At 40.9% G+C, this 16,006-nt stretch overlaps 1 protein-coding gene across 3 annotated transcripts in view; it reads right to left on the reverse strand.

Annotated features, from left to right (window-relative positions):
- The window catches only part of cdadc1 (cytidine and dCMP deaminase domain containing 1), a 33,510-nt gene that overhangs the window by 7,584 nt on the left and 9,920 nt on the right, over positions 1–16,006 (reverse strand). For all 3 annotated transcript variants that reach the window (XR_004413999.1, XM_033032821.1, XM_033032822.1), the window contains exons 2-7: positions 15,798–15,889; positions 9,522–9,699; positions 8,229–8,789; positions 6,730–6,779; positions 5,591–5,763; positions 3,818–4,007 (exon numbers count right to left, since the gene is read on the reverse strand). Coding sequence is in view for 2 of the 3 variants with exons in the window: in XM_033032821.1 (XP_032888712.1) it covers positions 3,818–4,007; positions 5,591–5,763; positions 6,730–6,779; positions 8,229–8,789; positions 9,522–9,699; positions 15,798–15,889 (1,244 nt within the window). In the remaining variant the exon portion in view is untranslated. The remainder of the gene's footprint in view (positions 1–3,817; positions 4,008–5,590; positions 5,764–6,729; positions 6,780–8,228; positions 8,790–9,521; positions 9,700–15,797; positions 15,890–16,006) is intronic.

Genomic DNA, 16,006 nt, shown 5'->3' on the forward strand with positions numbered 1-16,006 from the left:
TTCTTATCATCAGCAGCCACAGGTAAGGTGCCGAAAGACTGGAGTGTGGCTAATGTTGTGCTTCTATTTAAGAAACACTGCATAGAAAAGCCTGGGAACTACAGACCGTTGAATCTTATATCAATGGTAGGTAACATATTGGCAGGGATTCTTAGGGACAGGATCGACATTCATTTTAGAAGAGCAAGAACTTTTTATTTTTTATTTTTTAAAGAAGAGCAAGAACTGATTAGAGATAGCGAAAGAGACAGAGACAGAGACAAAGATTTGATTGATTTGGCAGGACATCTAAAGAAGCAGTTTGATTGGCTGAGGAAGAGACATAAAGGGAAGGGAAGGTTTAGCGGAGCTGCCTGTTGAGAGCAAAGATACTTCTATGATCTTTGGTTGAGAGCATGGCTGTATTAGGGTGGTGACGAAATGATGCTTTGGCTTAAGAGGCTTAAGTGCTGTATTGAAGCCAAGTACAGAACTCAGGCTATGGATTAATAAGCTTTGGTGAGAAGGGCTGCAGAAAGGAGTGCTGAACCAGCATGCGAGTCTCTTTCAAGGCCAGAGGCAGAGCAGCAGGAGTGGGAATTTAAAAAAAAACTTTGGGAATAAATAAAGTGTAGTCGTTGGAGATAAATAAAGTAGGGATGCAGGATCATGTGATATGCTGTAGCTGAGGGAGCTGGTAGACCCCATTATAGTTCTGGCGACTATATCTGCAACAAGTGGTAGTTGCTCAAGGAACTCCAAGCTCAAAATTGGTGACGTGGAATCTGAATTTCAAACACTGCAACACATTAGGGATGGGGAGAATTACCTGGATGCTATGTGTCAGGAGATAGTCACACCCGTTAGATTAACTACTTGCATTTTGGTCTGTTTGCAATCGTTCCACAGATTGGAAAAGTATGGATAAAGTTCAAGGGAAGGAGAGTATAGGAGAGACTTTAGAATTTAGAGATGCAACATGGAAACAGTCCTTCAGCCACCGAGTCTGTGTCAACCAGCAACTGCCCCATATACTAGCACTTTCCGACACACTAGGGACAATTTACAATTTTTACTAAAGCCAATTGACCTAAACCTGTATGTCTTTGAAGTGTAGGTGGAAACCGGAGTACCTAGAGAAAACCCAAGTTGTCACAGGAAGAATGTTCAAACTCCGTACAGACAGCACACGTAGTTAGCATTGAAACCGGGGTTCTGGCGCTGTAAGACAACAACTACCGCAGTACCACTGTGCTGCCCCAGAGATTACTGAAGTTACCAGAAAAGAAAATAGGACAGAAAGTTTAGAAAGGGATAGAGTCTAATTTCAAGGGATCAAATTGAAAAGGGGTGGTGAATATAGAACTGAAGGTCTTATACTTGAATGCATGCAGTATACAAAATAAGATGGATAAGGTTGTAGCACAGTTAGAAATTGGCAGGTTTGACATTGTGGGCATTACAGAGTCATGGCTGAAAGAGGATCAGATCTGGGAGCTGAACATCCAAAGATACACATCCCATTTAAAAAAAACAGGCTGGTGGGCAGAGTGGGTGGGGTGGTACTGTTGGTAAAGAATGAAATCCAAACCTTTGCTGTTAATGACATGGGATTAGAAGATGTAGAATACTTGTGTGTGAAGTTAAGAAACTGCAAGGGTAAAAAGCACCTGACGGGAGTTGTATAGAGGCTTCTGAATAATAGCCAGAATGTAGGGTACAAATTACATCTGGAGATAGAAATGGAATGCAAGAAAGGCAATGTTACATGGGGGATTTCAATATGTAGGTAGACTGAGAAAATCAGCTTGGTACTGCATCCCGAGAAGGAATTTGCAGAATGCCTATGAGATGTTTTTTTAGAGCAGCTTGTGGTCGTGCCCACTTGGGAAAAGCCAATTCTGAATTTGTCGTGAAATTAACCAGATTTGATTAGGGAGCTTAAGGTGAAGGAACCCCTATGAGACCACGATCATAATATGATAGAATTCAACCTGCAGTTTGAGAGGGAGATGCTGAAATCAGATGTATCGGTATTACAGTTGAGTAAAGGTAACTACACAGGTATGGGGCAGGAACAGACTAAAGCTGAATAGAAAGGGGCCCTAGCAAGAATGATTGCGGAGCAGCAAAGGCAGGGGTTTCTGGTAGTAATTCAGAAGACGCAGTATCTTTTCATCCCAAAGAGGAAGAAACATACTAATGGGAGAATGAGGCAACCGTGGCTGACAAAGGAAGTCAAAGGCAGAAAAAGCAAAAGAAAAGGCATATTGCAAAGAATAGCGGGAAGCTAGAGGGTTGGGAATCTTTACAAAATCAACAGAAGGCAACTAAAAAATATTGATTTCTCTAATTTCAAGTAATTCCTGCATTCCTTCTCTCTCCACCACCCCCTCACCCACCCTAGTTTTCCTGCTAGTTCCACCGTTGGCATCCATATATCCATTTGTTATCAAGAGAAAGTTCGATTTAGCTCTTAGGGCTAAAGAAATCAAGGGATATGGGGAAAATGCAGGAACGGGGTATTGATTTTAGATAATCAGCCATGATCATATTGAATGGCGGTGCTGGCTCGAAGGGCCGAATGGTCTACTCCTCTTGTCAGAATTTCCATTTGCCATTTCTTGGCCCACCTTCTGAACTGTTCTAGATAATGTTGTAAACTTAAGATATCTTTCCTTACTGTCTACTATCCCACCAATGTTGATGTCATCTGCCAATTTGATTACAATGTTAATTACAATGTCATCCAAATTGTTAATGTATATAACACACATTAGTGAACCCAGCACCAACGCCTGCGGCACACCACTGGTCATAGATCTGCAATCAGGAAAATAACCCTCGACAACTACCCTCTACCAGACAAGCCTACCATGCAGGACCTTGTCAAAGGCCTTGTTAAAGTCCATATAGACAAGGTCTACTGTCCTGCCTTGACCTCAAATAATCAGATTTGCAAGATACGATTTTCCACACAAAGCCATGCTGACTATCCCTAATCAGTCCATGCCTATAAAAATGCTGGTAGATCATTTTCCTAAAAAGCCCCTACACTACTGACATCAGGCTCATTAGCTTGTAGTTCCCTCATTTGTCCTTGCTGCCCTTCTTATATAGTGGTACAACATTAGCCAACGTCCAGTCTTCTGGAACTTTACCTGTGGCTAAAGATGATGCAAATATCTTTGCCAGGGCCTCTGCAGTTGTCTGTTTTGCAACTTAGACCCTGACCCACCTCCAGTTTAATTTCCAGTTGGAATATTTTGGAGGACCCAAGAACCAAGAACAAGAACTCATCTACGAATATTGAATGTCAGAGATACTTAGATATTCAAAAACTAAGCAATTTGTTTTGTTTGAACACTTGAAACACTTACAATAAAAACAAATGTTTAAATACATCAAATTGTTTTATTTTAATGCAAATTATCTACTACATACCCAGACCCTTGTAGACATAAGTCTCTGTAGACATAAGTCCATTGAAATGAATGCCCTCAACTGGCACAGGTTAAGAAAGCTGATTCCAGAACACAATGGTAGGAAACTGCAACAAGTTTGCATTCTACATCTAGACTCCACATGGAATCCAACATTAAAGCATATTTTGGCAAATCCCAGCAAACAGTTTGGGATTTGTGTGTGTGCATGAATATCGGGAAAGTGGCACCTGCCAGAATTTGCTCGATTACCAGGATTCAATCCTCACTATCTCATTGGCTCAATATGCAATATAATCTCAGTGTCAATATTACCATGCCAGTAACACAAGGATTAAGTGATCTTCTGATCCTGGATTTGTTTGTGCAGTTATGATTTGTAATGTGATACTCACTGTAAACTTCTTCACTCCTTGTAAACCGGAAAATTTCTGATAGGATATATCTGCTTTTACTTTGCCGGCATCGAGGTCACCTGTATATATCTGTTTGATACCAGCACTGTTTATTAAGGGTATACATTCATCACATGGGCATTTGGTAACAAATATCATTGTCTTTTCATCCTCTTTAATATCCTGACATCTGCAAAAGAAACAAATTAAACAGTCAATAAATGTTTATAGCTTGATAACCTCCAGTGGTTGTCATCTACTCTCAAGATCATCCTCAGGACTCAAATAAATTAATTTCCTCACTGATTGAGGAACTCATCCATACTACATCTAGTTGTATGCTAAGTGTAAACAAAAAGATTTGAATTTGAATCTAGATTGTAAGAGTGGATCATTGTTACTTTCAACATGCACTCCCTGAATAAGGTTATAAGGCACTTTATCTGCAATAAAGGGATGGATTGCTCAGTATTTGTACACTACGAATAAGGATGCACAATATCTCTAAATTTTGTAAATTTATTGCAATATCAAATTATTTAATATTTAACAGCATTCTATATCCTGTTTCAAGCCCAATGAAAATAGACAAACCATAAAGCTAATTAAAATGAGTACAAGCCAGAAAGTACTTTATACCATGTGCCACATTTATCTTCCAACTAATGTGCACCAAACACCTTATAAAAGGTGCATTATATGAGGAGCTATTCCTTGAGTGAGATCATTTTCTGAAGATTACCAGGCATAGAACATAAGATTCAATTATATGCTCAAAGCCTCCGTGAGAATAAATAACAATCCTATTAACCCATGACTGCTCAAAAAACAAAAGGATAATTCGGATTGGTGACACAATAGACAACAGATACTTGAATTTTGAGCAAAAACAATAATGCTGGAGAAATTTGGTGGGCTAGGCAATTCTGGATCAGGATCCTTCCTCAGTCTAATGAAATAGAGATGAGAAAGCTGGTGGAGAGGGGTGAAGGAAAAAGGTGGGGAAAAAACTGGTGGCCTTACGATAGGGTGGGGAGGTGTGTAGTCCACGTAGCTCGGAGAAATCGATAGCCACACCTTTGACTGTAAGAAAGTGGGAGGAATCATAACAATCTTTCTATACTCAGCCTCCTACACTGTGAGAGTGAGGCCTCATGCAAACTAGAAGAACAGCACCTCATATTCCACTTGAGTAGCTTACATGACCATTGAATGCTCTCAATTCCCCCACCTGATTTATCTGCCAATCAACCCTTCCTCATCTGAATCCACCTGTTATTTGCCAGTTTTTGCCCCACTACTTCCCCTCACCTCTCAACACTAGTTTTCTCCCCTCTGCATCATCAGTCTGAGGATGGATCCTGATCTGTCCAATTCCCTCTAGTTATTGCCTGGATTCTGTAGATCCTTCAGCATTTTTATTGCTCATTTGAATTAGTATTGACATTTTCATATCCATCCATTCAAAGCAGACAGAAGCTCAGGGTAAATAACTTAAGGAGCACTCCACCCTACAAATGAGCTGCCTCGTTTGTAGAAGAGTCTATGATTCCCACATTGAAATTAGTCACCTTAGAAACCAGAGTTTAAGCAAGTCATTCTCAATCTTGCCTTAGAAAATACTCCAGGAAAGTACTTAATTTGGTGAAAAGCACATTTGGTATATTCTGAGGTTGTGAAAGACAAGTTTTTCTCCCCTTTTTTTATGCAGAAGTGGCTTAAGATGGTTGAAGTTATCAAAGTAAATTGCACAAAAATAATTTGAATGCTTACCGGAAAGTTAAAGCATTTTGTTCAGCATGTATAATGTACCGAAACTTCCTGGCTTCTCTATCTTTCTGCTGTTTCTCATCCATCTGAGGAAAATCTGCATATTCTGACCCTGTTGGATAGGCATTATAACCACATCCAATCAGATACCTTGCTCCTGTGCCTTCACAATTATTCTACAATAAAGATAAATTAATTATTTGATAAGAAGTGAGAAAACATTCATCAGGTATCCCAAATCCCTAATTTGAGGAAGGACATCCTTGTAATTGAGGCAGTGCAGCGTAGGTTCACGAGATTGATCCCTGGGATGGCGGGACTGTCATATAAGGAAAGATTGAAAAGACTAGGCTTGTATTCACTGGAGTTTAGAAGGATGAGGGGTTATCTTATAGAAACATATAAAATTATAAAAGGACTGGACAAGCTAGATGCAGGAAAAATGTTCCCAATGTTGGGCGAGTCCAGTACCAGGGGCCACTGTCTTAGAATAAAGGGGAGGTCATTTAAGACTGAGGTGAGAAAAAACTTTTTCACCCAGAGAATTGTGGATTTGTGGAACTCCCTGCCACAGAGGGCAGTGGAGGCCATTTAACTGAATAGATTTAAGAGAGAGTTCGATAGAGCTCTAGGGGCTAGTGGAATCAAGGGATATGGGGAGAAGGCAGGCACGGGTTATTGATTGAGGACGATCAAGCTTCATTAATTGCACAGTAGATCCGCTCCTGCTTTCATCAAGTGAAATTATGTCACAAGGGCGCCACGGTGGCAAAGCGGTAGAGCCCAAGCCTTACAGTGCAAGAGACACGGGTTCGATCCTGACTACGGATGATATATGTATAGAATTTGTACATTCTCCCCATAACCTTTGTGGGTTTTATCCAAGATTTTGGTTTCCTCCTACACGCCAAAAATGTACAGATTTGTAGGTTAATTGGCTTGGTAAAAATGTTAAATTGTCCCTAGTGTGTGTTGGTAACAGTGTTAATGTGCAGGTATCGCTAGTCCGTGCGGACTCGGTGGGCCGAAGGGCCTGTTTCCACACTGTATCTCTAAACTGAACTAAGCCAAATACCAGGACAAATGCCCTTAGCATAAGCATTGCAGAATTTATTTTAAAACACTAAAAAGCTAAATCTTACCGAATTTCCTTCTGCCCAGATCACTGCCCCAACACCAATCTTTTGATCCTCTGAAATATATTAATTCAGGAATGGATTAATGTAAAAAAAGATACCTCAAAACATTCTGTTATGATTCATTCATTAAAATTCTTGAATACCAATGTATTAATTTTTAATATGAATTTTGAAGAACACAATATTTATCATGAAAAAATCTGTGTATTAAATGATAGCTAAAGGATGCACATTGGAAGTGTTTAGTGCAAATTAAAATGATAATCTTCTCAAATGAAAATCCTCAAACCAAACCATATAACCATATAACCATATAACAATTACAGCACGGAAACAGGCCATCTCGGCCCTACAAGTCCGTGCCGAACAACTTTTTTCCCTTAGTCCCACCTGCCTGCACTCATACCATAACCCTCCATTCCCTTCTCATCCATATGCCTATCCAAAGGCAGATCAAAAAAGGTTTCCTGGCCAAAAGTCAATTCCAGTTCAATCTAACTCCTATCTTTGTCAAATTGATTCCAACAACAACCTGTAATACGCTACCACTTAAAAATATGTAAAACATGTTAAGCAATTAATGCTACAACTTGCATTTGATAAGCAATTAATGCTATAAATTATATTTATTTATCACCATAAAGGTGGAGAAACATCTCAAAGTATTGTGAAATATGGAGAATAAAACTGAGTCAAGTAAGTTGGTTTTAAGGAGTGCAACAAGGCCAAGGGTAAATGTTCTAGAAAATGGTTGTTCAACCTGAGATACTGGTCAGGGAGATAGATGCAAGGATATCAGATTTGATGGGCCAAATATGATTGATTTAGTCTTCCAAATAACTGGAGTAAATTATGGATAAACCAACACTTCATTTTGGAATAGCTACCTGACAACAAAGACTCATCGCGTTGTACAGAACGGAAAAGGGCCCTTTGATCCACCATATGCATGTCAGAGTTTTTGCCCATCTATACTAATCACATTTGCCTGCATAGGGGAGAGGTCAAACTGACATTGTCAATTTATATGTGAAACCTGATGCAACGTCAATGGTCAATTGGAAATCCTAAGAGATATTTAAGAATGCTAATTGCAGAATGAATCATTTCATGTTAGATAACCCTGTGGAAGCTTGCCAAACTCTCCAAATTGATTTAAACATTTTTTTGGGTGATATCCATACTCGAGGGTTTTCCATAATATCTCAGTTGATGAAATCGAAAAATTTTATGACGTCAAAGGAAGTCTTTGTATTGTCTTCATACTATGAAATGTTATTTATAATCAAAGTCTCGTTCTCCATTAATAAATATATGCAAAAGGTCAGTTATCTTTGTACACTCTACAATGTTCTGTACTTTATTTTCTCTCCTGCACCACCTGATGTACTCATACATGGTATGATATACCTAGATAACACGCAATAATAAACCATAACCAATACTATTGTCATACTAAATTTGATGATGAAGACAATATGAAAACCACTTGGTCAACTCACCTGTCCGATATGCCAATAGCCTGGCTTGAACCATGCAGTGTCTTGCAAAATTTTGAAATTCATTGTTTGTGTGCTCTTCGGATGCACCATCTAAATCATCACAATTAAATATTCCGGACATTGGAACACTACAGTCGATGGTTGCTAACAAAAAAACAAGCTCTTCCATTTTGTGCCTTAAGTTAATAAAATGAACATCATCACACACGTTCTCTAAGCCAATAGTCTTTAAGATTTGTTTGTGGGTGTCACTGTCGCTAATTAAGAATGATTTCTCAAATTCCCGCAATCTCTTTCTTCTGCATTCAGTAAAATTGTTCTCGTCCTTGGCATTCATGCTTTGGAAAAACTCACACTTTTTTGAAGTTTCTTCAACAAATTGAAGCATGTTGTAAGCCAGAGGTTGAAGCAAGGTGCAAACACGAGCTCGACTATTGGACTTGAGTCTTTCCACTGCCTTAGCGTCCAACTTTGCGTCTGAAACGCAGTTATTCATTACCTTGTCCTTAGCCAAACTTATCTCCGGATCTCCAGGCCAGTAAGAAATTCGATTGACTCCAGCTAAAATTAAATATTTTTTTTTAAATTAGTTGAAATTAAAAACAAATACGAAAGTAAAAACATGTTTGAAATATGTATCTGTTTAGTCCCATGTATCTAGTCCCTCTCCCATGCTCTTTTCCTGTAGTGCTGCATATTCCCTTCAAAACGTTTACATGCTCATTCTTTATGGTGGGAAATCCACAAACAGCCTGCACTATGAGTGCTTTACCATTAATTCTAATTGATTGAAATAGCTGTAAGTGATTTTCATAACTCACATAATGTAACGTAATGTTAATATTTTTTAATTTGCTTTAAAAAAATAATTCAACAGCCATTGAATGTTTTTTTCTAAATTTGCCATTGCTTCTGAATATCACTGGATTAAAATTTTAGAATGTCCTGCCTTACGCTACTGTGAAAGCACCACACAAATGTTTCTGAATATGGAAGTCTAATTGTTATACAGTTTTGTAAGCTCTGCTAAATTACAGGGTGAAGCTTAACTTCATTTAAAATATCACTATCACCTTTTACTGTGATCGTACTTTTTTTTGCCAATTCCAAGTGACCCCATTTCAGTACAGCAGGCTCTTTTGATATGTATTACCATGTAAAAACAGACTCTACAAAGCAAATTGTGGTTGCCCAGGTACTTCCAGGAAAGTAGTTTATTCGAAGGTTGGAGTTAGATGTCTACAGAGCTGCTAAAATTTTGGAGCAATAAAAATACTTTTTAACTGCACTTACCATTTAAAACCATCTTTAGGCAGGTTGAGCATGGTTTCCTTGAAAAGTAGAGATCACATTCTTTCAATCTGCATCCATGTTTAACAACAGCAATTTGGCCAACATGTAGGTCCATGCTTGAACAGTGTAGCCCAATGATTTTTGAATTATGCACAACAACAAGGCCATTTCTTCTTTGCTAAAAATGAACATTCAGTGATAAATAAATTTCTATCTTAAGAGCTATAGTTAGTAACTAGAATTTGACATAAAATAACTTGTCCCATAAATGCCACAGGTACGAGAACTGGAGAGAGACATGGTTTACTATGATATGGACATGTCCTGCCCCCAAAAGCTTCTCTATTTACAAGGCATAAGTCTGGATTGTGATGCAAGACCCTCCACATGCATGGATCAATGCAGCGTGGAAGGAATTACTCATCAGTGTTCTACGTCTTGCCTTCCTCAGTAGTTTCAATGATGATTTTCACAGGGGGTACGAGTTATGATTTGGCAATGTTTAGCTACTCAAAGAATGGAGAGGTGGAAGGCATTCAAGCACAGGCTGGTAAATAACGTGTGACATTCCTGCCATATGGAACTAGGCAATGACAATCTCCAACCCAAGATTGTCTAACATTTAATGGCATAACCTTCATCAAGTTCTACCATTAACATCCTGAGGGTTATAATTGATCAGAGACTTAACTGGGAAAAACAAGTAAATACTATGAGGAGGGGATTCTGTACCAAAAATCAGAGGCAAAAGCAATTGAAGAAATAATTGTTTACGATTAAATGTTATAGTTTAACAAGAACAACAACAATTTACAACTGAAGGTGCAAGACTCCACATGTAATCGTTTACTGTCTGGACCCCTGAGGTTGATTAGCTGCTACCAACTAAAAATGATAACTTTAAAACAGTATTTGCAATTATTTATTATACTTGACAGTGAAAGTTGTCTAATGAAGAACAAATGTGGAAATGTTGCAAGTTCCTAAAAGGAGGTTAATGTTGCAAATCGGTTTATGTTTATCACGTGTATTGTGATACAGTGAAAAACCTTGTTTTGCATGCTATCCAGGTAAATCATCCATACATGATTACAATCAAAGCCATACACAAGTGTAAGAAATAGTGCAAAGAGAAAGGAGACAGTGCAGAACATAGGGTATTCCAGCTTCAGAGAGTGCAGATATAAAAAGTGCAGGGGCCACAACGAGGTAGAGTGTGAGAGATCAGGCATACATCCTTACTTTCCGAGAGGGCTATTCAAGTCTGTTCAACAGCAGGTAAGAAGCTGTTCTTGAATTTGGTGGTACGTGCTTTCAAGCATTTGTATCCTCTGTCCAACAGGAAAGGGAAGGAGTACGCCCAGAGTGTGAATTGTCCTTCATTATGTTGGCTGTATTCCTGTGGCCTGCTGAAGTGTAGATAGAGTCAATGGGAGGGAGTTGGGGAGCGAAGGGTGAGATTGGTTCACATGATGTACTGGGCTGCGTCCACAACTCTCTGCAATTTCTTGTGTTTTTGGTAAATTATTTGCCAAATCAAACCTGATGGTATGCTTTCTATGGTGTATCTATAGAAATTGGTAGGAGTCATTGAAGACATGCTGAATTTCCTTAATCTTCTGAGGAAGTAAAGCATTGGTGTGATTTCTTGGTCAAATTGTCAATGTGTTTGAACCAGCAAAAAATTGCCTAGGAACTTGAAACTCTCAACCCTCTTCACTTTAGCACCCATTGATATAGACTGGCCGTGTCCTCCACCCCGCTTCCTGAAGTCGATGACTAGTTCCTTTGTTTTGCTGGCATTGAGGTTGTTGTCTTGAAACCATGTTACTAAGCTCTTTATCTCCTTGCTGTACTTGAAATCATCATTGTTCAAGATCCAGTCTATTACAGTGTTGTCAAGTGCAAACTTGTGAAAAGAATTTGAGCAGAATTTGGTTGCACAGTAATGAGTGTATATGGATTATAGTTATGGGCTGAGAATTATTGTGGGGGATGCAATCTCGCCTTTTCTTTCTGACTGTATCCAGTTGGAGAGAATGGCGCTGAGTCCTAGATCTGGGAGTTTTGGTTGGAATTAGGGTGTTGAAGTTACAGCTGTAGTCAATGAATAGGAATCCTAAAGTGGGTGTTCTTGTTATCTGAATATTCCAGGGATGACAGAAGTGCCAGGAAGATGACATCTGCCACAGACTTATTGCAGTGGTAGGCAAAATGCAGTGGATCAAAAGTGTCTGAGAGGCTGTAGTTGATGTCACCATGATGTCTCTTGAAGCATTTCATGTTGGTTGATATCAGAGCCACCGGGAAATAGTCATTAAGGCATGCTATCTTGCATTTCGTTAGCACTGGGATGATAGTAGTTTTCTTAAAGAATGTGGGAATCTCAAAATTGAGTAGATGTCTGTGAATACATCGGGCAGTTGGTCTGCGTAACTTCTGAGGACATGGCTGGGATTCCATCCAGGTCAGGTCCTTCCCATGGTTTTACTCTCAGGAAGGCCGATCTGACGTCTGCAATGGTGACTGTGGGTTCAGGTGCACCCGAGGCTTTTGACATAATTCCACTAACATTCTGTTGACATTGTTTTTTTATAAAACTAAAAAAGATGTGGTACTAGCTTGTACAATGGCAATTCATGAGATCTCTTTTCATCATTACAGTCAATGAGGGTCTTTACATTAATATCACGTTTCTTCCAGGATATTGGAATATTTTTAGAATTCCAGTTGCTTTGTCTTGAATTGCATTCCAATTTAATCCTAACTTCCAATTATAGCCACTTTTCCACTGGAAAGACTGACATTGTACGAGCCTATCATTTCAAATCACCCAATTTAACAAAAACCTAGAGGTAAATATAATTTTTCCTTATCTTTTAGACATGCGGACAGCTATCAGATTTGTACTTTAATTTTTTACCAATTGTCAAACATATCCTATTGGAAATGATTGCCTTTCCGAAAAAAAATTGAGTTGATCCAACAGCAGAAGGGACGTGTATAGCGAGCGCAGTGAAGCCACTTTGCTATATTTCAATCTTGTGTTTTAAGCATCCTCGTCTTACTTTTAAAAAATATAAAAAGAGCCTGTAATGTATAAATTTTCCATGGTAAAAAATCCTATCGCTCTGATGCCAATAAAAACGAACATGTGATGTAACTGAACGAATGTTTAAACACATCAATTCACTGAAAGTATCACCACTATTTAGAAAGGATCAGGAAAGCAAATGAGAAAAACCACACTTCAAAGTAGAGATCTTATAGATTCAAAATTTATTTTTAACACTTCAATGGTCAGAGAATATGCAAACATGGGAGTCAATAGTAATGGTTTGATAGCACATTGTATACTCACTGAACATGGGAGGAAGTGCACAAACTGCTTAGATGTTAACAATGCACAAAAGGTCAACATGGCAGATTAATGATGTAATTAACAAGGCAGAGAATGGAATGATATACACCTAGTGCAGTTTAAATTGGAATCATGGTCAACACAGATATCATGGGACAAAACGGACTGTGCTTTACTTATTTATGTTCTACTAGACTAAGTGTGACCCGTTGGGTCCCTGTCACACGGGAGGCCTGGTCCCCCAACGCAACCCGTTCCCCAATGCAATATTCCACCACTCACCCATTCCCCTAATGCAACCCGTCCCCCCAACGCAATATTGCACCACTCAGGCATAGCCCCCAACTGCGCAGGCATGGCTCATTTCCCCTCATCCCCAACACTCCCTCCCCCTCGTTTTCACCCTCCCTCTTCTTTCCCCTCTCCTCCTCCCATCCCCTAATCCCTCCCTCTCCTTTCCCCTATCCTCAGTTACTCCCTCCCCGCCCTGCTGCTGCCGCTCGGCCTGTCCCCGCCATGCCCACCCGCCTACCTGCTTGCCTGCTCGCTGCTGCCGCCAGGCCGCAGGGGAGGGGGGGTGGGGAATGGAGTCGGTGTTCATCACGGTGGGCACCATGTTTTGATGAGCTCCACAATGGCGGCGGTGGAGGAGACGGACCCGGGGGGACGGGTAGACGGGAAAGGTGAGTAACCTGGCGAAAAACCGTAGCGCTATTGCGTACCGTGTTTGCACAAATAGAAAACCACGCAAACTGGAAGGGCACAAGATCAGAGTTTTAGTTACATACTAGACCAAGTGGGACCCGTTGAGAGAGAGAGGGAGAGAGGGCAGAGAGAGAGAGGGCAGAGAGAGAGAGGGCAGAGAGAGAGAGGGCAGAGAGAGAGAGGGCAGAGAGAGAGAGGGCAGAGAGAGGGGGCACAGAGAGGGGGCAGAGAGAGGGGGCAGAGAGAGGGCAGAGAGGGGACAGCGAGAGAGGGCAGAGAGAGGGGGCAGAGAGAGGGGGCAGAGAGAGGGGGCAGAGAGTGGGGGCAGAGAGAGGGCAGAGAGAGGGCAGAGAGAGAGAGAGAGAGGGGGCAGAGAGAGGGCAGAGAGAGAGAGGACAGAGAGAGAGGGAGAGAGGGCAGAGAGAGGGCAGAGAGAGAGGGCAGAGAAAGAGAGGGCAGAGAGAGAGAGGGCAGAGAGAGAGAGGGCAGAGAGAGAGGGGGCAGAGAGGGCTGAGAGAAGGCAGAGAGAAGGCATAGAGAGCAGAGAGGCAGAGGCACAGAGGGCAGAGAGAGGGGGCAGAGAGAGAGGCAGAGAGAGAGGCAGAGAGAAGGCAGAGAGTGGGCAGAGACAGAGAGATATTATATTAATATTATTCATTCGCTCAATTTACCCCACCCCCCGCCCTATCCACTCACGCATAGCCCCCAACTACGCGGGCGCGGCTAGAGAGGGAGAGGGAGGGGGGTAGAGAGGGCAAAGAGAGAGAGAGAGGGCAGAGAGAGAGAGGGCAGAGAGAGAGAGGACAGGGAGAGAGGGGGTAAAGAGAGAGGGGGTAAAGAGAGAGAGGGCAGAGAGAGAAAGGATAGAGAGGGCGGAGAGAGGGCAGTGAGAGAGAGGGCAGAGAGCAGAGAGGCAGAGAGGGCACAGAGGGCAGAGAGGGCACAGAGGGCAGAGAGGGCAGAGAGGGCAGAGAGAGAGAGAGAGGGCAGGGAGGCAGAGAGAGGCAGAGCGAGGTAGAGAGATGTAGAGAGAGAGGCAGAGAGAGGCAAAGGGAGTAGAGAGAGAGACAGAGAGATGGCAGAGAGAGGGCAGAGAGAGGGCAGAGAGAGGGCAGAGAGAGAGAGGGGGCAGAGACAGAGAGAGGACAGAGAAAGGGCAGAGACATACAGATGGGAAACAGGTCCTTCGATCCACCGATTCCGCACCGACCAACGATTCCTGCACATTAACACTACCCTTCACGCACTAGGGACAATTTTACACTTACACCGTCAATTAACCTACAAACCAGTACGTCTTTGGAGTGTGGGAGGAAACCGAAGATCTTGGAGACAACCTTCGCATATCACAGTACAAACTCCGCACAGACAAGCACCCGTAGTCAGGATCGAACCTGGGTGTCTGGCGCCATAAGGCAGTACCTCTACCACTACACCACGTGCCGTCCACAAGGAACTTGAGGGAAAGAGGTGAATGCCATGACTGGGCATGGTCATGAAGTCTTATGCATTTTTGCTCAATTTAAGAACAAGATCATAGAACAGTTACAGCGCCAATTAACCCATACCAGCCTCATGTAAGAGCAAGTCCTCCACCACTCCCCATGGCTCCACATATGTTTTTCCTTCAGATACTTAACCTGCTTCCATTCGAAAACTCCTCATACTATTATTCTTGTCATTTCATCCAAGACTCTAATAATTTGTTATGGAAAAAAAATGTCTCGTGTCACTTTTCACTTTTTTACTATTCACCTTTTCTATCTTTTCTGCTAATGGGATTCCTTCATGATTTAGAATACCTCTATCTAAAACCTCCTCTATTCCATGGAAAACAGTCTAGTTTTTCCATTCTATCCACACAACTGAAATTCCTCATCTCTGGATAAATCTTGGTAAATCTACTCTGCACCTCTTCTAAAAGCTTTTACCTATATTCTGCAAATGATTGCAATTTTTTGAGTATTGAACATAGTCTAGTCTGACAGTATACAGCCAACACACAAACACATCTGTACTAAACAGAATATATAACTGTTTTCTGACCACAATTATATATAGAATAATTGTTAACGTGAAAACGACATGACTGATGATAGAAAAAGTGGGAATAATAATCCATCAGCAATACAGTTCAACATGGCTGACATTTAAAATACCCTTCTTCCCACTTTATTAAGTTACATATGACAACTGGGTAAATACAATACCTGAGTTGCCTTTTGCTTGTAATTTGGAAAAAGCTCCATCCACAGACTAAGGAGAGTGAAAAGGTTTACTTTCGAAAGCCTAGGACTCAGGCCTAGGAAATAAAGACATCATTATTAATTTACATGTGACTAAATTAAATTGTTGTGCAGGTTGCCTATAAAGCAGTTACTAAATGTAATACCAAAGGCAGTAACAATAAATAATTCTA

The sequence above is a fragment of the Amblyraja radiata genome, chromosome 14 (assembly GCF_010909765.2).
Source record: "Amblyraja radiata isolate CabotCenter1 chromosome 14, sAmbRad1.1.pri, whole genome shotgun sequence".
In the NCBI taxonomy this organism is placed as follows: domain Eukaryota; kingdom Metazoa; phylum Chordata; class Chondrichthyes; order Rajiformes; family Rajidae; genus Amblyraja; species Amblyraja radiata.